The sequence below is a fragment of the Acipenser ruthenus genome, chromosome 20, assembly GCF_902713425.1.
Source record: "Acipenser ruthenus chromosome 20, fAciRut3.2 maternal haplotype, whole genome shotgun sequence".
NCBI classification, from domain to species: Eukaryota; Metazoa; Chordata; class Actinopteri; order Acipenseriformes; family Acipenseridae; genus Acipenser; species Acipenser ruthenus.
The window spans coordinates 5,396,851-5,421,521 of NC_081208.1; the positions used below are offsets into that span (position 1 = coordinate 5,396,851).

The 24,671-nt window shown below is 39.3% G+C and overlaps 1 protein-coding gene across 1 annotated transcript in view; it reads right to left on the minus strand.

Annotated features, from left to right (window-relative positions):
- Positions 1–24,398, minus strand: part of LOC117425306 (msx2-interacting protein-like) — a 39,844-nt gene extending 15,446 nt beyond the window's left edge. Inside the window, 3 exon segments of the mRNA XM_034904344.2 lie at positions 4,991–5,548; positions 9,311–9,631; positions 24,039–24,398. Of these exon segments, the coding sequence (XP_034760235.2) occupies positions 4,991–5,548; positions 9,311–9,631; positions 24,039–24,121 (962 nt within the window). The 5' untranslated portion in view covers positions 24,122–24,398.
- Positions 24,399–24,671: the final 273 nt, after the last annotated feature.

Genomic DNA, 24,671 nt, shown 5'->3' on the forward strand with positions numbered 1-24,671 from the left:
CATCACAAAAAACTAAAATCTAGAACGCCTGGCTCATACACATGTTTTCATTAGAGCCAGACTGATGAATTTTGCAAATTCAAAAGCTCTAGCTATGGGAGTTAATTGAAATCGTTGATTAATTAATGGAGGTGGCAACATAAGCTGAACACCAGAACGATGCAACAATTTCCAGTATTTATCTATCAGAAGCAGCCCCTGGACGGGAGGGGCTCCTGTGAGTGCCCCACCCTTCGAGAAACCCATTAGGCAATGCTTTAAGCTCCTTAGCTTCACTCTTGTAATGCACAAAATCCTCCTCTTCACACGCAGATGCCTGAGTTAAACCCCCCCGGACACTCAGACACCTGCTGCAGGCACAACAGATTATAGCACAGTAAACAATAAAGTCTATAACAGCCCCCTCCCCCATATTCCCTGCAAAGGGGTTTAACTATTGACAACACCCCAGCCTTCTGCCAAAACACCCTTGACCTGTAGGGCAGGGATGATTCTTGAGTCACAACACCCTGGGGCTTGAGAAGCCTGGAAATGCATACAGATTAACTACCAAGTGTGAATGGTGTTAGCTGTCTTGCCCTTCCATTGAGAACATCCAAGGGCAAGTCCATCTCACTGAACTGTCGGAGTTGTTCAGGGTAGAACTGAACTTGCAGTTGCAACTACTACAGCTATGGCCAAAGGTTTTGTATCACCCTAGAGAATTAACACATTTTGCTTCATAAAGTCGAATGCAACTTGCTGAATAATGTTACGTTAACATATACCACGTTGTAGTTTTCCCATATACTTAATATACTTAAACATGATGAAATCTAACATGAAATACTGTACTAATATTATGGCTTCTGGCAGACACTTGCGATATTTTGTAGTTTCTTTGATTACATGATGTTAAATAAAAGATCTAAAATTATGTTCCTATAGTTTTTTTTTTTTTTTTGTTTTTAATTGTCTCAAATCCTAAAATTCTAGGTGATGCATCATTTTTGGTCATAACTGTACACTGCCACTTGCACTGCACTGACTGGAACCATAGCAAAGTAGTTTTATTAGTTCAAAAACCTTAACTGAAATCGGGGACGAATACGGATTTACTGCACTGAAAAAAAAAAAAGACAAATGAAGAAAAAAAGTGCTGTGGATTTGAGATACACTACAGGCTCTCCTCATATCTCTGCTGATAGAATAGAATGTACTGTAGATTTTAGGTGTTGCAGCACCAAGGGCAATGAAAAACTATGAGAAGTCTAAACTGATATAAATCAGAAAAACAATTAGTTCCTGTGTAACGCACTGCCTACGCCCCTTTCCTGAAAGACAGAAGAAACTCTCATATCTAATGCCGAATTCCTTTTCCTTTCTCTCTGTCCTCTCCAGGAATCTCAGACTGTCTGTGACAGAGAAAGTTGTCAAAGATTCCTTTTCTCTGCCTTCTCCCACATCCACTGCAGGGTCCTGCCAAACATATCCGGGTTAATTTCAAGACACTTAACGGCTGGCGGGGCCAAGCTGCTCTCCTCCTCCCACCCCCCTCCAATCAAATGATTAAACTCAGACTCCTGCTCAGTCATATGATACACTCTCTCCCCCCACCCCCCACAAACAGGAAGTGGTGCTGATCAGACCAACCCCTGGGAGCTGTTAGCCAGCCAGTCAACTCCAACCAGAAAATTCCTGCTCAGACCAGTTCACAGCAGAGACAAACAAGCAGCAGTACAGGCAACAGCCTAGCTTTCCTTCCCTGCAACATCTTTCAAACACACACACAGAGCTTAGCTTAACTCCATGTTTTATCAAAAACTGACCCAGCAGATAATTCAAACTTATCTCATGCTTTAATACTAATCTGTATTCTTTCTAAAAAATAAAAGAAACCACTCTCCAAAACTGCAAGCTGCAGAATATGTTTCACAATATGGGGATGCGACGTATCTCTAAGGGACAGGAGAAGGCAAGACAACTGTGGATATAAAGAGGACCCTGGATGCAGATTCTAATGGAAATAACTTAGAACAGGCCAGCACTAACAGGGGGTGTTTCTCTAAAGGTCATAGCGAATGGATTCTTTTTCTACGTAGAAACCGACGAGCATATTAATCTAGTAGAGTATAAAAATAACAATTACCAATATACATTTGAATAATTAAAAAAAAAGAATTGTTGAGCCCGCTGTGCAACATTTTCTCAGGACCTTTTCAAATATGGCTGCCCACACAGCCACATGAAGGGAATTTAAACATCACACAAACAATAGTATTTGTGATTGGGTAACTACGAGCAAATGTCATATCCTGGTATACAAAACACCACAGAACCACCTTCACCCTCCTTCAATTGACTCCAGTCTCCTTGGGGGCTGGGGGATGGTGCAAGCTCAGATTACGATGTTTACAGTAACTGAGGTCTCACATAAACGCAGTTTTCACAAGGCTGGACCATAGAGAACCGAGGAAGGAAGTGAGTGAGCGAGCAAGTGAGTGAGTGAAAGAAGCCAGTGCTGCACTATAAAAATCAATAGCAAGAGGACACACGCAACTACACGCTCCACAGCCTCAAGGACACACTAAAACTGCATTTCTATGCGACAATCTCATTACCAAACTATTCCTACATTAAACAATTCATGTATGTTATTACAAAACAAAACACAGGCACGGTTCAGGATATAATCTTCCCATGTAATATATGTAAGACAGGGTGTGACCTCTGCATGCAATATCTCATATATATATAAAAAAAAAAAATCTGGTTCACTTGAAGGTAAAATATAAGTGCTGGTCTAAGAAGCAACAGCAAGCACACTGGTTACATTGCTGAATACATGATATGCTTTAATATGCTAATTTTAACCCAGGCTAAAAATACCCACACATAAATAAACTGCATTGCTGTCGTGTTTGCTGGGGCATGTTCCATATTAGCACAGCTAGACACAGCTGAACCTCTCACAGAAAACAGCCCCCATCCCACCCCCCAAAAACATGCAAATTCAACCTGTACTCACACCAACTGAATGTGTGGAAACCTCAAATCACTTTGTAAAAGCAAACAGCCTTTTTTTTTTTTCTATTTTCAAATACATTTCTGGAGCCACAACAGCTGTAAAAAAAAAACTGCCAATCTGCTAAGGTTTTTCATCATATAGCTACAGATATGAGAACTGGAGGCTATTGCTTCTGTCATTATTGATTGCATAACGTTGTCTATATCTAAATGGACACTATTTCCGATGAAGGGAACTGAAATCGGCTAAAAATAGCATTCAAGTGTGCACCCCACTCATCCAGGCATTGCCCTGCAGTGATCCCAATGCCCAGAGGCACGTGCATTTGAGCTCCTTGCACTGCTTACACACACACACTCACTCAGAGCCAATTATGGCTTGAATATCCTTGACCTTTTCAGATTCACATTCTTGGAATTCCCTCGCACTCCAAATAAAGAAACAATTGTTTTTCTTTAGTTCTGAAACAGTCGGGAGGCACAGTGCATATGAAGTCCTTCTGCTCCTCCATGAACTTGTATATTAAATCTGTTTATATCAGTATGTAATATTGCTTCGGTCACTAAAAGTCTCAGGCAAGTCCTTGGTGTGATGGGAATTGAAGTGTTAATGTTTGATTCTCCGTTTTCTGTTTAGTTCAAAAGGAATACAGCGTGTAGTATTACCCAACACAAAGCAGACGACCGTGAGAGGCCCAAGTTAGGCAAATACAGTTGATTCTGTTTGGCTCAAACTCTGCTTGAACTTCTCACCCTACCCCCTCTTCACTCCGTCCCACATCCTACTCACAGATTCAGAGAATGAAAGCAGCAGTTAACCCCGCCTGTCTTTCCCAGACTCTTTAAAAAGAGGCCCTTTTTCACTTTCTTCTCTCAAACACTTCACAAGCTGCAGATGCAAGATCTATACAAGCTTAAGTGGCTCAGTTCCTTCAAGCACAATACCTCCAAAAATAGAAGCATTTTAAAAAGGTCTACTGGTAGCCGCCCTTTTAAAAGCCAATTCCCACTGTTATCTACATGCACAGGCACGATAACTTTTAAAATGAATACCAGATTCCTTTGACTTTGAAGCAGGAGGGACAGTATTCATATTTTAAGTTCTAGTAAATGCACTAGGATTTTTGCATACTAATACTTTCAGAAAATGGTTGAGTATTCCAACAGTTGGATTTTTAGCGTACTTGGAGGACTCTGCTGCCAGCTAGAGTGGATTACCACTGTACTGAGGCTGACAGTGTGAAAAGATTTATCCAGTGTAAGCACTATTTTAATTTTTTTAAGATCCTAATTATGTAGTTTAAAACCGCTGCAAAGAGCTGCATGGTGCCAAGGTAGACCTTGCGTTCCAGCTCAAGCACCCAGACTGGCTTAGCTTCTACTTTTAGTAGAAAAATGAAAATCCATATAGTGTTTTGTTAAACCTTTTTTGGTAAAGACAGCAGTGCTTTAAAAACCATGGAATCCACTCTTAGAGAAGGAGATAAAATGCCTTTCATTTATTTCTATCGTATCCAGTTTGTCCAGTTGGAGTATCCAGAAGCAGGTTGGATAAGTACTTAAACCATATCATATACAGCTGTAGCCAAAAGTTTTGCATCACCTACAATTTTAGGATTGAAACATTTATATATATATATAAAAAAAAAATTATATATATATATATATATGAACATAAATTTAGTTATTTTATTTATCATGTATTCAAAGAAACTGCAAAACAAAACTACCGGAAGCCATAACAGTAACATAGCCTTTCATGTTAAATTTCAAAAAGTCACATTTTTCAATTGGTCAGTTTTTCGTTACGTATATGGAAAACTACAAAGCGGTACGTAATTCAATATGTCAGCGTAACATTATTCAGCAAGTTTCGTTCGACTTTATGAAGCAAATTTAGTTAATTCTATAGGATGATGCAAAACTTCTGGCCAGGGCTTTATGTACAAAAGCATCAATAAATAATAAAACAAAGGTGGTGTACCTGTCGCTGCTGGTGCTGCTGCTGCTGCTGACCGAGTCGGAGCTGGAAGATCGGCTGCGGGAGCCGCTGCCACTGGGGGAGCGTGTGGGGCGTGCAGGCTGGCTGGTCAGACGCTGTGGGGAGGGGTTTCGGGACTGGGAGGAATGCGGGGACCGGCTACGGCTGTGCTGGTAGCCCCGCTCTGTCCTGCGGCCGCGCACATCGCGGCTCAGCTCGTCACGATACAGGTCCCTGTGCACCACGCTGGCTAGTGTGAAGGGCGGCTCTCGGGGGCGTGGCTCATACCGGGGCTCAGGCGTCTCGAAGCGGCTGGGGCTGCGACTGCGGGAGCCGTAATACACCCCGCTTGTAGAGCCGCTGCTGCCGGCGCCGCCACCGCCACCTGAACCAGAGCCGCCACTGCCGCCCCCTCCACCGCCACGCAGCGGCAGAGTCCGATCTTGATCCGGACGGTAGTAATCCGGATCGTAATGTCGCGTGCGTTCAAATCCCGCAGCCCCCCTCTCATGGTGTCCATAGGCACTGTGTTCATAAGTACGATCCCTCGTTTCGGACGTCCTGGGGGTGCAGAAAGGAAATGGAGAGAAAGAGAAAAAAAACAATTAATGACAAATCTAGGAAAACGCAATCATACTGTATTGAATTGGACAGAAATAAAGACTCCTGTTGCACGGCAGATGCATGGAGGTATAGGTCTCACAGTAAAACCTGGAATGGCTCTACCTCCAAACCAAATCTCTGTCAATCATCCTAAATTGGACCACATGAACTACAGCTCAGATAAAGTGTGGCTTTGTGATTTCTATGTTATATATAGATTATACACACAGACACGCAATTGTGCCTGGATTGCTAATTCATTTCTCTTCATCACAACAAAGCACCCCCGGCAGTGCCTGCTTTTCTGGCCTGTGAGGCTGTCAGGAGACATAAAAACGCTTTCATTTATGTGCTGAAAGCTATAAAGATTGGAGGGAAAGGGCCAGTGGCACTGGAACAATTTTTAAAGTGGGGGTGCTGAAAGCCATTAAAACAAAACTGTAACCCCTGTATATTTTGTTGATCATGCTTACCACCACGTGACAGGTGTTTCATTCAGGCACTGAGAAAAAACAGAGAAGCCGTGGGACAAATTTCCTTTCCACATGAAGAGCAACTTGCAGTCCGTGAATATTTGTAATATTAAATTAAAACCATATCAGCGTGTAGAGAGATATGAATTATCCTTTAAGCTTGATCGTCCTTTTGAAATCGAGCGAATGCAGAGTTTTAAAAATCAGGGCAGTTCAAGGAGAAACAGGCAGAAATCTAATAAGAAATCTCAGCACCTACTAGTTATGAATAGTGGTAGTGCGCTTTAGGATGAATTCAGTAGTTTGCTAAGATATAACCTCTTGAGATCCTGATTTAGAGCTCCACTGTTCAGCTGGCTTAAGCTGCAACCAGGGTTGATAACTTAAAGCGATGTGCTACTGCCCTTTTACATCTCCCTGCTGAGGGATTCGCTGGATACAGTAATTAAACCAGTTAAGGTTTCCCTAGTGCTTTTCCATGAACAGATCTTGGACAATACAGGCTTGTACTGGAACACACAGGTATGGCTTTCTGGGTGATCATTCCCAGGACGTTCTTGTAAACGAGTCGCTATCTCTCACTGGAAGGACACAGAACAACCAGGTTTGTGCCTATCCTCAATAACTGATTTCAATCCAATGTCATCCAGAAATTACAGCAGCAGAAAAACCTTCTGAAGCTGCCTTGATTAACAAAAAAACACATAACCCTGGTTCAAGGATCGTCATCTTTGTTGGCACCAGGAGACATTAAAAGTTACCAACAAGGAAGGAGGAAATTGGTTTAGCATCAATGAGATTAAAACATTTCCTTTTTTTTTGGGGGGGGGGGGGGGGGGGTTCACAAGTAAACAAGGGAAAATGACTGCACTGCAACTGAAAAACAAACTGACGAGAGCTTAAGATAAATTTATGAAGATACTTAGTTGGTTCAAAAGGTACTGGACAGCCACCCAGGTATTAGTGTTAAATTTAGAAATAAGGTTTAGACTGATTAAAAAACGATTATTCTGAATTACAAGGGATTCATCTTCAAGATTCTCTGCTTTCATTCCTTTGTTGCTCATGCTAACCTGAAGCCCAATATTGCCTTAAAAAATAAAACATCCCTAATTGCTACACTGTCTCCATCAATTTATTTGCGTGTCTCTGTGACTAGGATCTCCTCAGCTTAGTCTCCAGCAGCCTTCCAAGACTGAATTTTAATAATAAAAATACCTAGCCAGTGACCCTTTAAAATGCCAAAGCCGACACCAAGCCAGAGAGACAGCTAACTTTTCCCAAGCCCCACCACGCCCCCAATCCAACACCTCCCAACTTTTCTATTGCATTACAGGACTTCAGGGAGAAAGGAGGTGGGGCTTGTACCGTGCAGCCAGCAGCCAGCAATACAGACACAGAAGACACTTAATAAAAGCTTCCTGGGATCTGATCATGGCTGGCACTCATTTGGTGCTCTGGACTGATCACATGCAGCCGATGGTGCCTGAAGGCCGCTAGTGGTTTTACTACATCAATATTACCCAGCTAATGGCTGCAAACCGAAAATTGACCTAAACAGCTGGAAAAAGCGAGCTGTCTCTTAGGCGTTACTGTTATCAGCTGAGAAAACACAAATTAGAGTCCTGATCCATAAAAGGGCAAAGAAGAAGAGGAGACAGGTAACAGGAGGCAGAAGCTATACGACTGCTATAGTCTAAAGCCTACAGTGCTGCTCTTCTGTATTCTACTAATGCTTGATACTACAGGTTAGTGGAAAGAGAACAATAGATAGATATATAGATAGAAAGAAAGGAGGGTTTGACGGGTAAGGAGAAGAGGGGCTAAAATACACAGGGCAGGGCATACCAACCTTTTCCGAGTGTGGGAACACGACCCAATTAAAATCTAGGGAGACAGAATTGTGTGAACCAAAAAAAAAATAATCCCCCCGATTTTGGGCCTCCACATTGGGCCATGGTCACAGGATTTACTTAGCGGATGAAGGACCAACAAGAAAAAAAAAAAAAAAAAAAGAAAAAGTAAAATTCTGGAAGAAAAGCAAATAAAAAACATAGATCCGCAAGAGGGTCACTGACGAGTTTCCCGTCCGGTAAAGCCTTCCTTGGTTTTTCCCCAATCGAGTGCAATACAATCCAGATCTGGGAGTCTCTCTCAATCCATACAGTAAATCTTCCCCAAAACAATCTTCCAGCCATCAGCAAGTCCTCCCAGTTTTGTTTTGTTTTTTGTTTGTTTTTTTAACAATACATTTTTGCAGCCCTGTCATCTTAACATTAACAATGCATAAAAAAATACTGCCATTTCCTTTTGTTCAATAATAATAATACTAATAATTATTATTTCTTGGTTTTGTATTATTGTACGACGTTCTAAGCAAGCGTTCCCCGTCACCTTAAATCCAGTCTGCTTCACGTGGAATTCAGATACAAGTACAATCCCAGGGGATCAATCCACTTTATTCCAACGTTTCAAGGCGAATCAATACTATATATAGAGATCCAGCATGAGTAATCCAAACTGGGAAGCCAAGTACATCCAATAGGGAGCAACGTTAGATTGGTGGTCTTCTTCGCTCTTCTGTACACTGCACACATATTCCATGGTTTGGTTATATGATCCACAGTGCTGAAGCTGGTTACTGTATTATGTCCGTGTCATTCGTAAAAAGACTGATTCCAGTTCTCTCTCTTTGGAAGTGTAAATGCTGAATTCTCCAAGGCCAGGAAGCTCCCAAGAATTAGCAGGAGAGCAAACCGGAGCCTGGTAATCCCACATGCCAGCTTCTACCCGCTGCGCCACACCCATACTCCACCTGCTCACGGACCACCATACATCCAAGGATATCCAGAAAAAACACGAAAGCTCAGGTGCAGCAATAATACAAAATAATCATAATAATAATAATAATAATAATAATAATAATAATAATTATTCCAAAAGTCAATGTGTGCAGCAGTGTACTTCCAATCTCCCGACTGTCATCGATCCAAATTATCTGTGCCATATATCCAAGACTTGGCCCATACTGGTTTTCTGAATCCCTCATTTTTTATTCAACCCACAGAAGGAAAATAACAGAATTCCCAATATATAAATATATGTATTTATTATTACTTAATATTTTTTTTTGTATTTCAAATTTTTACATCCATCTGGGGGCCCTACAATTGAGTTTTCTGTTTTATTGTTTTTTTTCACCACACCAAAAACCAAACACCCTGCCTAGAAAAATCTTGGCACTTACCCATCGAGTCTTCGCTCATAGCGTCCTTCCCGGCCATGGAGTGATGCCGGGGGCCCATAGGCGGCACCCCCACCACCACCTCTGAACCCAGAAACCTCTCTAGTACGAGATCCTATGGAAACTGTATCATCCAAGCCTCGTGCTGCACTGGGAATGGTGCCCGGCTCATTGTAATCCGTCCGCAGGTCTCTGTCTCCCATTTTGTTGACTGAATTGTGCGCCTTCTGGGCGCTTTTGATGTCCACAAAATCCACAAACGCCGCCACTCCTCCCTCAGAGCCCCTCTTGGGCAGGATTTTGACACTTTCCACACGTCCATATCTGCCAGAAGGAAAAAAACAAACAGAAGCCACAGGGAGAAATCGATCAATACAACAGTTAGAAACAGACCAGTTGTTTTCTTTTTTTCCCCCTCCCACTAACCCCCACAAACCAATAGTTCTTAGGATATTAGTTCCCCACACAATCAGTGCCAGAACCCATGCAAGAGGGTGATAAATGTTTAACTAGGGCAGTTCCTTATGCAAGGCTTTAGAACAAAGCAGAGTCCATACAAACATCCACTCCTCAAGAGAGAGAAACAGCTCGTTAACTAAACTGACTCATCTCTCTGGCTCCCACACCTCATTGTGATCCGTGTTTCCGCAATTCTAAAATAATTCAGTATGTCCAATTACAGCAGGCACCTAATTTTAACTGCATGTCAATAAACAGATGTAGAATCCTGCATGGTAAGCAAAGGAGGAAACCTTTTCAGAGATTCTGAATGCTCTTAAAAGAAACATGTCACTAGTTGGTCTGTTATTCTTGCAGCAATGAACCAACTGCTTCCAAAACTCCTGTACAGTAGCTGTTACTGTGACTTCTTACAGACACATACTGTATTTTAGTCTGTGTAAATAATTCCCACATGTTTCCATGGCTCGCAACAGTGTTTTTCCTGGGTGTCACTCACTGGTATATTCTTAAATGGCACAGGTAAGTCATCCCTACTGATGAAGGCAATGTTATTTCTGCATACCAATGTAAGAACAAATATCCACTGGCATTCCAGCATCAACAATCTATGCTACTTTAGTTTCCCAGACCGTGGTTTGTAATCCCAGACAGCATTTCCTGTAAAACACTGGGGGTAGGTTACAAAAACCTGGCAGGGATCATTTGGAACATTTTTAAACTGCAATGTAATAACACAGAGATGTGTATGAAAAAGGACACACAATTGCATCCACTGCAAGCACGAACCAGAGGAGGGCTCTCAAATCACATTATACATTACTCTATACAGTAGCTTTAAAACGTGTGCAAAATGTAAGCCTATACCTAAATGCAATCCAGGCTGCAGGCATATTTAGGTAGGCTAGGAGTGTACAATGAAACTATGGAGAAGACTTTTGTTCCTCAGCAAATTGGTTTAATAAAATCGATCCCCGGTAACCACAGAGCCCAGAGCTATTATTGCTATTTATGGGAGAAAAAAAGACGAAAAAAAAAAGTCAATTTTAGCAGTTCCCTTTCCCCCTCCATCGTTTTCATTGGGTTGCATAAATCAATCACTTTCATCTTCTGGAGGCCTCCTCAGTTTGAAGGTTTTCAGTGCAAAAAAACAACTGCTTTGTTAGCTCCAGAACCTTGACCTGTTCATTGCTTGCATAGGAGCTGCTCTGTCTCAATAAGCCCTCTACAGTTAAATAAAAGATTCAGTGAACTTTGCACCACAGAGATGAAGAGGAGCCTGGTTAATGAAAGGGACAGCACACAGATTACTTTAATCTCAAACACACCTTTACCCCAAAGACACTCCAGCTCAGTCAAACAAGTTCCTTCAGGATCCTCACACCAAGCTAAATCATCTGGTCAGTCCCCTGAGCCACTCCCAATCAAAAACCCATCAATTACTGACGACTCTAATACAGTAATACTGTGGTTTTGACCTGCATCATATCAATTTTTTTTTTTTTTTTATATATATATATATATATATATATATATATATATATATATATATATATATACATATATATATATATACATACACATATATATATACATACACACAGTATCAAAAATGTGTATTATCAACCACATTCACCATGTCATTTAAAAGATGGAGATGACCCCTGTTATCTTCAAAACCTGATGAGGGCACGGACGTGCTGAAACGCATTGTTTATTTGTTTTTGTTCTTTTGTGCATATATGACTTTTTACTTTTGTGTGTGTGTGTGTGTGTGTGTGTATGTATATATATATATATATATATATATATATATATATATATATATATATATATATATACACACACACAAGTTTACTGCACTGTGTTTACTTTTCTTTTTAAACAGCTGAAGGGCTTTTGCCCGAAACGTCCTGAAAATAAAAGATTTTTTAATCTTTTAAACTTTGTGTACATTAAAAAAAAAAAAAAAGATAATATATATATATATATATATATATATATATATATATATATATATATATATATATATATATATATATATATATATAATTACACATACAAACTAATGCACACCTTCAATGTTTCATAGTGCCACTAGAGGTTCTAGGGTTTTGATGCATTGTCTTGTTTTAAACTTCTTCAGAAAAGCACACCAGCAGGCAGCTATTTCAATTCACTAAAGCAGACAGCTATGGAACAACAAGTGAAACTTGAATGTAAAAAAATAAAAAAAATAAAAAATAAAAAAACACTAATTGGCTGTGCAATAAATATGGAGATGCTATAGTTAGTTAACAAAACTCCTGCTGAAGTAAACCAAATCAGCATTCGCTAATTGTATCCTAGAAGGGGTTTGAACTTAGGGTGCTGCTCAAATAGGCATGCATCATCATAGAATTGTTTTAACAATCCACTACTTACGCAAACAAAAGTAATTCTGCTCATGAACTTTGCCTGGTTAGTCATGTACAGCTGTTCATTGCACAAGTGCCTGTCAACAGTTTCTGTACAATGGAACGCTATTGTGCTATGGGACACCACAACATACTTGCAAAACAGTGTTGGTCCAGTTCTAAAAGGGATTTCACATTATACTCCCAGCTCGTGCAGCCAATGGAAACACGCCAGCCCTCAGGCAGATTAAACCTAGCTGTTTGTCATCATGGTGTTTCTGCTGATAAGTCATTAGACCAGTTCTAAAACTCCCTAGACTTGTCGTTATCTATAGGGCCTTTGAGGATTTCTTTCAACTGAAACACAATCAAAAACACAGCTATGACCAAAAGATTAGCATGACCTAGAACTTTAACCATATGAATATAATTTTGATATTTTATTTAACATCATGTAAATCAAAAAAATTACAAGTATACAGTATATAGAAAACTACAAAAGCAGTATGTAATCCAATATGCTAACGTAACATTTTTCAGCAGGTTTCATTCGACTTTATGAAGCAAAATGTGTTAATTCAATAGGGTGATGCAAAATTTTTGGCCGGATAGCTGTAGAATTTATCGTGAATGCAAAAGACTGGATTTACAATAGCAATATGTATATAGCCAATACTGCATTGAGCTGAAGTACTTAAAAATGTAAATGCCAGTTAGGAAGCAAACAAATACTTCTAATGGAGACCACTAAATGTATGCAGATACAAGCCCCCTGGCTTTTGCAATGCAGTGCTTGCTCAGTCAGTGTCTGTGCGAGCGCCCCACCCCTTGGCACCTCTCCAAACCTCTTCCCCTCCAACACTGCAGTGCTGCTCCTGCTCTCTAACTCACACTGGCCTCTGCAGTGGACAGACAGCTCAGGTAACTCCCTGCTATTCCTCTGCAACACAGAAAACTACCCGACATCCCACAATTCATTGTCCCATGTGGATGAATCGATGCAGGGTTCACACACACACAGATTGTTTTAAAAGAGTTTTAGGGCTCTGGGAATAAGTGCGGCACGCTTGTGTTGCTTTAAGAAACATGCACCCAGTACAGTCAGAGACCATTAAAAAGTGATGTGCAAATCCTGAGCCCCAACTAAATCTGGAGGGTGGGGTGTTACCCATTGGGGTAGAGGGAAATGTCAAAAGTAAAAAAAGCTAGAAACTTGTTTTGGAGTGCTAATTAAGAAGATCATTTTGCACAATAAAAAAAAAAAAAAAAAAGAAACTGAAGAAAAAAAAATCATGCACTTGCATTGCACTCATTTCCTTCCATTGGAGTTTGGGACCAGGAAATCATCTTGTGGCCACACAACTACCTAACAGTGCCAAAATTATCTGCTGCATTATAAAAGCTTTAACACTATAAAACAGCAATAAAAATGTCAGCACCTCAAGCACCTTTACAATGAAGTTAGGTTAACCCAATACAAACTAAGTCAATGAGATCTGTGCTACTGTACAAAAGTTCAGACAGCAATGCCAGATTTAAACCAGCCTTCCTGGAATAGCTTTGCCTTGTCCATTTCACTCGAGGAGATTGATATTCTCCACCACACGCCGTCACCTGCACAGAAAACACACAAAACAACTCTTAAGGTCTTACAGTCACTTTATCTACCGAATTACTTCCCTGGCTGTATAAGGATGTGAGGAAGGGATTCAAGTCTAATGCGCAGTTTAATCAGTTCAAGTACTGGTGTGCAAATACATGCAATTAATTACAATTAGCTAAAGCCAATACATGATCTCAGTATTCACCCACAGATCTCAGTTTCCGCCTCAGTGGCATGGTCTACGACCAACAGGCAAAAGAATAAGCAGCTGCATGGGTGGCACTATTAAAGCATAAATAATAAAAATGCACCTTTATAAAAATGCACCTTTATTTGCATGTACAGATGGAAACAAGTCTGTAGGCTTTTAATTTGGAAGCCTTCTTTTGCTACAAAGTTCAAATATCACCAGCTGCAGTATCATGAGAGGGCTCAAATCCTTCCCGAACCTACTGTCTTCCACATTGCAGCCAAACCTTTCTAATGAAGTTTGGAGGCGACTGTGTCTCCTAGGCAGAGTTTACAGTAATCTGCAAGGACTCTGTTAGACTACAATAGCACAATGAGAGGGTGTCAGCCCCTCAGTTTCAGGCACTAGAAGCAGAGCTTCTCTGCAATCACACAGACACACTCGTCTCCCTACAAGGAGCTGCAGTTTGCAAAGTGTGTATTGCATTTTTAGGTTTATGCCTGCTTGCCAAGCAGCAGGAACTTTGATTCATTCAACAAACTGTGTTAGGGGACTTTATTTTTCCTTTCACAGCTATGCAGAACCAAAACAATGTTATTTATTTTTTTTATTTATTTACTTGTTACATTTAGAAAAGTTGGGACAGATACACCATGAAGAAAGTGCTACTGCTTTATACTACTCGTGCGACTACAATTAGAATTGTTGTCTTCTTTGGAAACTGTGTGCAGTTCCACTGTTGTCACATCAAATCACATCCTACATAGGTTTAAAGGCAAATGTCATTAAAAAATAACACCCATGGCATGAGGGGGTTCAGTCTTGAATCCAAACTCTCCATCCTTACACGCTTCCCTACATCACTGAAGGCCATCAACTTGAAATAAATTAGCTATTAAAACCAACCAGTAAAGCTTCTATAGTGTACCATTTAACTCTCAGGGAATCCAAACTCCCATTTTATGAATATTCACAACAGCCGCCTCAACTGCTTTGGCCTTCTCTATGGTATCCTGAAACTGTGCATTTTCATCTCTCAAACAACATGCACAGGAAACAGTGACAGGACACAGGAAGCCAAGTGTGTCAGGTCATGTGAGTTTAAAAACGAGAAACTTTACTGAACATTTGTATGAGAATATACATAGGGAGAAAGTCATTGTCAATTCTGAATAAACAATACATTGAATTATTACAGTAAACTGACCAAAATGGATCCCTTTTACGTCAAGTAGGCTACTGCTGAGAAATATACTTGCATAGTCAAACAACTGTTTTTGGAAAACACATTGTGTTTAATTCAACCTTCAGTAAAATGACAACACTTTAATTTGGTTTCCCTCCAGGTAGAGATTAATAAAAGCAAATTAAAAATGGATGTCGAGTACAGCAGGCCTAGTGCTTCTACTGTAGTTTCACTCCATTAATGTTTTACAAAAGACAAAAACAAAGTCACAGATATTATCCTCCTTGGTCGACTCTGCTCATTCACAAATGCTCTTCCATGTTTATAATCTATCTGAACGCTCCATTTAATGATGCACAGTCCAAACCTTCACAGAGAAACATCAAAAGAATTCAATTAAATACGATACATCAAAAAGAAAAAAAACGAACAAAAAAGGGGTTCCAAAACAAACGCTAAAAAAATGTATCAAACAAGATGAAACCATTTCAAAACACTTTGCTGTTAAATGCCATTCAGGAAACATAACACCAGTTTGTTGCAGATTCCACGTAACACAGAAGACTCCAGAACCTAAACCCATTCCCTACAGAGATAATGTTTTAGTTTTCTGAATATTTCCCAACAGTTATACACTTAAGAATTGTCTATCGTCATCTACTCTGTAATTTAAGAATTTTTCTAAACCCGTGTAATGCTTAAACTAAACCAGACCACCTCCATAAATCCAGACAGCTTTAGAACAGCTAATGTTGCACTTCAAATCGTTTTTTATTAAAAGCATTAAACATCCTTACACAAAACAGCAACCACTCCCAGTAGCAGACAGACCTATTACAGATGTTTATATAAAGGAATTTACTTTATATATATATATATATATATATATATATATATATATATATAAGAGCTGGGATAATTAATCGAGTTACTCGAGTCGTGGCGATTATTTTAATACTCGACGATCTTTTTGGTATTCGAGTAATCGCCTTAATATATGTATACGGTATATTAGCAGCTACATTCACGCCAGGTGCGTTCTCAAATAATAATTCCGATCAGCAGTTCACTCGGTCTGATCTAGGCAGGAATACTGAACAACACATCGCTATTACTGATTTGGTTGAGAGAGTGAAGGCGATATATTAGTAAAAGATGACAAAAAAAACTTAGGCCTATGTAGAAAAAAATGAAGATGAGTTTTTTTGTTTTGTGTTTAAAAAAAAAAAAACCCACACACATACGTCTTCTGGTATCCCGTGACTATCCCTGTTCTCTCTGTTAGATAAATAAAACCCGTTTGCATCAAATTGCAAGTCAGACGTATTTCTTCAATAATACCCACGCAACCCTATTCGAAACATGATTTTGCTAATGTGGCGGTACTTCTTTATTGTTATTTTACAAGCAGCAGCATCTCTATCCTCCCGCTAGAACGTAACAATGTTGTTGTTACGTTAGCAAAGCGCTTTCATTGGGCGAAAAATGTAATGAAACCAAAGTCTGTAAAACCTTTGTGGCGACGTGTTGAGAGTGGCAAGCGGGAACACAGCAATATGGCGGATGCACATAGCAATACTGTTACTAGTACAGAAGAACGGGGAAAGAAAAGCAGTTTGGAAAGTGATGGAAGTGAGAGGCCCGGTGCCAAGAAATTTGCGAGAATCGCCAGACACGCAAGCGTTGTGTGGGATTGCTTTGGCCAACCTAACAATTCACAGGTTCAGTGCATAATATGCAAAGGAAAGATGAAATATCAGCACAGCTTTGCTGCAACATCTAAAAAGGAGGCACCCAACTGTCTCTCACTTGGTAAGTAATATTATTCATATAAGAAGTAAGTCGATATATACAGTACGATGCTGTTTTTGTCAAATGCAGTTTCTTTTTTATGATAAGAGGAATTACGTGTTCATTTAGCACATGAAAATAAACTATACATTTCGCACTTGCTATTGAATACAGCAGGTATATTATAATCTGTTATTGTGTAAGTGCTAACGCCAAGTATTGGTCTAATCTTAGACTTTTACCAGCACTATCAAACTTGTCAAAAAAAAACAAAAAAAAACACACACGCTGCATCAGTCATAGAATTGCTGAATTTGTCTAAATCCTCTATAGCACTATTAGTTAATGGCATAATAAACACTATTTACAATTTTACTCCAGATTTTTTTTAAGCTTGATTCTGGACAGTTAGTGTCTTATTACCCGTATGGAGTCTTAATTATACTTTTATTATATGTTTTTAAAAGCTAAAAAAAACATGTTAATTATAAAAATATCTGCCATTTTTAAATGTCTTTCAAAATTATATAGCTTCAAAGATACTGAGCCTTTGCAGTGGTGGAAGAACAATATGCATCGCCTTCCTCTCGCCTGGCCAAACTAGCTAAACGGTTTCTCAGTATCCCTGCTACCTCTGCTCCATCTGAAAAGGCTTTTTTCAGCAGCTGGTGCTATTGTGACAAGAAAATGTGCCAGCCTTAGCCCTAGCCACGTTGATATGCTGGTGTTTTTACATAGCAACATTGCATAATGTGTTTGTTTTTCAACATGTTATGTCATGTTAAAATGTGTTCATGTGACAACACAATTAAATAATGAGCAGTTTTCAGGAAACAACTTAAGAAAAGGTTCAGTATTTTTGTAATGGTAAAAAAAGACCCACAGTACTACAGACTTTTGTTTTAAGTGAATAGTGTCTGTTAACTATTTTTGCAAATAAGTTATTGCCTTCTTTAAAGGTTAATGAGTTGACTTTATAAGAATTTTGCTCCACTTGTTCAGCAAACAGCAAAAATTCCAAGTAGGTTGTGGTTGAAGTGACAAGAATTATTAAGTTTTACAATTGCTTTCCAAAAATTCAGGAGCAAATTTTGTACTGTAGTTATGTGAGAAAGCATTTTCTGATTAATAAAACTGTAAAAAAAAAAAAAAGTTGTGTTGTTGTCCGAGTGAGACTTGCTATTTTAGAAAGAGACCATCAACAGAGTAAGACAACTAAACCAGTACTGGAGATAATGTTACAGAATATCATCTACTATATAGTGGGGGTGCCTTTTGTGCATTATTAAATTAAAAAATAATCGAAATTAACAGATTCATCGATGAATCGAAATTATTAATCGTATTCGTGTCGATTATTTAAATAATCGCTCAGCACACCTCTAATATTATATATAATATATATATATATATATATATATATATATATATATATATATATATATATATATATAAAATATATATATATATATATATATATATATATATATATATATATATATATATATATAATGACAGGTGAAACGATTCACTGCAGCAGAGGCGTAATGAAGCCGTGCCTGTGTGCTAACACTAGTGCTCCCCAGGGCTTGTTTACTACATACAAAGTGCATAAAAAAATACTGGGATCAATGTCCAGTAACAGAAAAGGTGTGCTGATCCTTGAAGTAATGTTCACCTGCAAATTAACAGTCAGCTCTCGACTTGGTACAAACAGCTTCACCTGGAAAGAAAGAAATGGCCTCTGAATCACAGAGATTCAGTTAATGTCGTAACTCCTCATCAGGCTTGGCCACGTGACATTTGCATAGGGGACTAAATGTCATTTGAAAATAAATACACCTAAAGGTGTATTTTCTGCTTTAACACACTCATAAAAAGCACTATTTCGTATTCAGACCATTCACCACAATAAAGAGGAAAACCCCATTACCATCGCGTTGCATACCACCATTAGGATCTGTGGATACCAGCACACATGGACATCAATTAATAAATGCATGCATTAATGAATCCACAGACTAAAACATGTTGAGCACATAAACCTGCAAGATGATCAGTGGAATCTTTTCACAGCTGTACAAAATTGTCAGTATCATAAAACATAGACCACAGTGATTGCATTCAACATATTGGCAGATAGAAGTCCACAGATTCAATGAACGGCATAATCATTTGTCTGAAAAAACAAGTAGCCTATACATTCTCTGGAATGCATGTTTATATACTAAATTATAATGTCCCTGTTACGGCATCACTTTGGAGATCTATAGCTTGTTAAAAATGTACTGTATATTTGTAGTACTTTTCATTAATGAGCAATTTCTCAAAGTCAAATTAACTAATACTATATTTGTACTCTGGCTTGACAAATTACATGCATACACAGCCGACAGCGACATGGGATAAACCTGCTCACTGAATAGAAATTGCATAAATACACACTCAGAATATACCACCACTAGCAAATAAATGCCAAATTCCCCAGCCCCCACCCCCTCCATTAGCAAGGAAAGTCAAGACAGGGAGGGGGGCTGATGGGTTAATTCATCTCTCGAAGCGATTACAAACAGCCCCAAAAACAATCTTCATTTTACAAAAGTCAATCTGACTCCCAGGCACGGTGCCCTAAAGAGAACCCATATAAAAAAAAACACACACACAATACCCTTTTGTGGAACGTTGACTGCCCAACTGAGTGGGACATGCAGAATAGATTAGTTTAAAGCACAAGACCAATTGTATGCACTGTGCTTGCTGCAGACACGGGCCCAGCCGTTTACACTGAATACACAAACATGAAGAATCAGGATATCAACAGACTTGTTCAGGACAAAAATACAAGGTCTTGCATTTCTGTCAATGGTCATGTCATAATAAAGTTGGTATCTAAAACTGTTATATGAGCTACACTGTGAGTTATTGAAACAGCAGCAGCTGATTTACAAAGACATGTAGCCTGCCCTTATGGGAACGTGAGGTTGTGATCTTTATGGCAGACTTTAATGCAATCGCGTTTTTACATATATATTATATATATATATATATATATATATATATATATATATATATATATATTATTTATTTCTTTGCTGACGCCCTTATCCAGGGCGACTTACAATTGTTACAAGATATCACATTATTTTTACATACAATTACCCATTTATACAGTTGGGTGTTTTTATTTTACTGGAGCAATCTAGGTAAAGTACCTTGCTCAAGGGTACAGCAGCAGTGTCCCCACCGGGATTTGAACCCACGATATAGATATACATTTAAATGTTTGTAAAATACAGATCATGATATAAAAATGTTTATTGATCCCTAATTTTCATGTTAAGTGTTCAATCAATTGGTGATTTGCTGTACCTTTTATGGGAAGCAAGTTTGTTAAAGATCTGTTAGCTGCTCTACTTGAAAAAAGCACCAGGAAGCTGTTAAACAAGTACTACAAGCATACCAGTTTTTTTGTTTTTCTGGGTGTTCCCTTTCTAGCAAACCCACCTAGCTTTTCACAAAAACAAGAATTGCTGTGCAGGTTACAGAAAACGATTCTTACACAACAGCCAACAGACACCGATACATGGCAAGCTCTCCTGTGTACCAGCTTTCTACAGCATGCCAGGCTGAAAGAGAAACCAAGCGACTGCTCACAAGACCTGCAAAGCTCAAAATAGGTTAGGTCTCCAAAAAGGTCAGATTAAAAGTAAACAAATAAGACAATACAGCTGAGAGTCTAGATCTACTGTAGTGATGATCTCAAGTGTGCATGACTGGAAAACACCCCATTAAATGAGGATCATTCTTTGGTGTGATGACAAGTTCACTACTTGTTTAAAGATATTAAATAATGTTGAATGCAGAGAACAGGAGCTTCCAAATAAACAGATGGTTTTTTTTTCCCCTGTACACAGTAAAACAAGAGTATAAAAGCTTGAAAAAATATGCAAGGCCTTTATATATCAGCTTTAACTAGTAGACAGACAGACAGAAAGAAAGACAGACAGCTTGTTCTGTGTGAAAGTCTGCCCTGCTGGCTGGGATGGTACTGCCTCTCCAGTTGCCAGTCACTTTGCATATTTGAAAAATGGATATGGGGGATGGGTGGGAAACGGCTTATTTACATCTGAAACCAGTGAAACACTACAAACTAGTCTCAGAAGGAAACTCTCTCTCTCTCACTCCTAAAAAAATCACTTTACAAATGAACCGTTTACATTATGTAGTTTCTGGAATACCTATAACACTATAAGTGTTTAAGCTATTTTTTCTGAACAGTAAATGTCTCTTTCCATGGTACGAGGTCAGGCCATTGTGATTTATATCACAAAAAAAAAACTAAATATTTGTAATAAAACAACATGCAATAAAATGTAACACTGCGCCATCATACAGCTATGTAATATCAAGCTAAAAAGATACGCATACAGATTTTAAATATGAAAAAGGGTATTAAACAAACACAGCCGTAGTCTTCTAGTGGTTCACGTTACAAAAACAATGCAATTTCTTTGACCCAACCCGGCCACTTCACCAAGCAACAGTAACCAAGCAACTCGGTCTGCAACATTATACAAGAACACTGTTTCGCAAAAAAGGAAACAGAACGCTACGTAAAACCAGCAGCTAAAAATAAGCCTGCTTTCCACCAGCCAATATTTATAAAATTCTGACTTCTGCTGTCATCCTCATTCTAGCCAGTGTACATTTATTTTTCCACTTAAATACAGATTGGACACATTAAAATGTATTTTATTTTTCCAACTGCCGAATGTATTTGCCAAAACAAAATGTGTTTTTTTTTCTCTCTCTCTTTCGTTACATAAAATACCACCCAGCCTTATATGGTTGCCTTGACAACAACCACTAGATTTTAATAAAAATGCTGACAATTCCGCGGTTGATCAGCATTTCTGCATGGCTACCCACCTTGTGCGGTAGTTTTCTAAAAATCTAGTTATTGTCACCATTTCCTATAGGGTTTCCTCTTTATCGACTACGTGTGTATGGAAACTTTCCAAAAAAAAAAAAAAAAAAAACATTTATTACATTACACACCAAAAGAAACGTTACTAGATTAAACACCAGCACCTTCTAAATATGTGCTTACAAAATATACAAATGCACATGTGCATTTTTTTTTTTACATTGAAGATAGGTACCTCGTGCCTAATCTACAGTTATTTTTTATTTAATAATAATAAAAAAATCCATGTATGGTCAACTTCAAATCAAGGCGCATAAACAGCGGGGGCACCACACACCAGTGTCTCTTTCGGCGCTTTCTGTTTTCAGCTGCCAAGCCGTGAGAGATCGGTATGATGTGGGGAGAGACAGACAATTCCCACACTGCCGAGTCTCCCAGCCGCCATTTTACAAACCCATTGACACATGCTTACTCACGGACTGCACCATCCCCCCACCTCGCTTCAACCCGCATTCTGCTGACTCTCCGATGCCTTAACTACCACCATGTTCTGGGAATAAACACCATCGGCTATGCTTCCTGCAACAGCCACGCAGCTTTGAAAATTAAACACGAAGCCATGCACCTAACCACAGAGAGAAACAATAAAGATCATGCGACCACATGGACAGTATCCTGCATTTGAATACCTAGTGAAAGCCAAACGATCCCTCCTTGTATCAAGTGACATAACAGTCCCTAAAGAAGCACAGCAACGTATTAATGTCTTCCCGTCCAAACAAATATTGAGCATAATTCCCCCCCCCCCCCCCCCCAAAAAAAAGATACTAAATTGGAGAAGGAGACTTATAATTTACAATACATTAATAATTACTGTGCAGTCTCGACCTAGTCTTCTAAGTGCACGTTTTAATTAATATTCACACTGATCGATGATCAGAGTTAGGGGGGAAAATCCATATTTAATCTCCTTAAGACCATCAAAAGGCATACTGCCAGACACATACCGCCCCGTGTATTGATCATCGCGAATCCCTTAATATTCAAGGCATCGATTCATTAAACCAGAATTTATATTACAATCGCCACAAATGTACAGACAACCATGTTGATCCGGTACATCGGCACGGCACAAATAATATGAAATATGCTGCCCTGCGTGTTTTTTTTTAATTCTGCACTCTCCATGCTGTATCAAACTGTAATATAAAGAATAACCAAAAACTCTGGCGTTGACATAAAGAACTATTCACATAACTGTTTTGTTTCGTATTAGAGACACTGGCTTTCCACTTCATCTTCTCACTAATAATGGTGTATCACATAAAAAATAAAACTCGTCACATTAGCTCGATACAAATTAAAATGCCAGATCGTCACATTCTCCAATTTTTTTATTTTTTTTTTGCATATTCAGAACCAGTGTAACAGCCTGAACTCTGAACCCTTTCAAATGGCAAAACAAGCAGTTATCGCACTCAGGACACCAGAAAGCAATAAACATGTATGTTCACATTGGTACAACAGTACAATAATTATATGGCTTATTATAAAGGCTGCAGTAAAAACTAACATCTTAAGAAAATGTTGTTAAATCGCCTTACAGTTCCTTAAGAAGAAATTGGAAGGAAATAAATAAAACAGCCGTTCCAAAAGTTCCCCGATTCACATTTCGTGTACCCAATCTCTCGCTTTTCAAACCCAGGACAGTTTCGAGCAATGTTATGTTTTTGAACCACTCAACAATTCTCTCACAGCACATCTGGTAGCAACAGTAAATTAAATGCATTTTCTTCCACCAAAGCACACTAGAAGAAGGTTGAAATACATTACAGCACCGTTACCACGAAACAGTTTCCTCTTTTCGGAATCTTCAATGTTAACATATTTGAGTCTCCACACGCTTCCCTATGTTTATTTGAGAACGACTTTTAATCCCCACGTGAACAAATTCATATATATATATATATATATATATATATATATATATATATATATATATATAAAATGTGTATCTTCTTTGTAATAATATTCCCAAGAATAGACAAGCATAATCCACGCGACTCCAGGTATGCTACCACCACAAGGCAGAGCAGCCAATGCCCACTTTAGTTCCCATCCATGATGATGAAACAGATAGGAGTCCATGATGCCTGAAAATACCCCCCTCCAAACTCACCGTTTAAAATGTTCAATAATTTTCTCCTCTCGCACGTTTTCTGGCAAATTCCCCACCCAGAGGTGCCTGGTTTCCCGGACCATACTGTGTACTGGTGTCCCCCGCTCATACAGGTATGTTTTGTAATGTTTTATTCCTCCTCGGCTTGTTGTTTGAATCTGAAAGTGAGCGCCGAGCGATCCTGTGCAGAGCAGACGAGCGTTTTGCTCCGATCCGATCCCACCATTAGTTCTCGCGCTCTGTGTGTGTATGATTCGTGACTGACTGTGAGTGGGGCGCGCTCTCGCGGTCCGTCACGCGCGTGGCGCGCTCCCGCCACCGTGCGACCTCCCCCCGCTAACGCGAAGCGACCGATGCGCAGGCGCGGAATGCAGCAGGCGCGTGGGGGAGGGGTGGCGATCCGTTTTCAATGAAATCACAGGCTCCTGAGCGCACGCGTGAAAAATGTTAGCGAGAGACGGAGAGGGAGAGGGAGAGGGAATTTTTATGTTCCCGAAACCCCAGTTTTGGGCGCTGTAGTTGTCATTTTAAAACGAGGAGTACTCTATGGAAGGAAGGAAGAAAGCAAGTCAAAATCGGGTTACTAATGTAAAATTAACCTGTACGGTTTTATTACAAGACTTGAATTTGTAC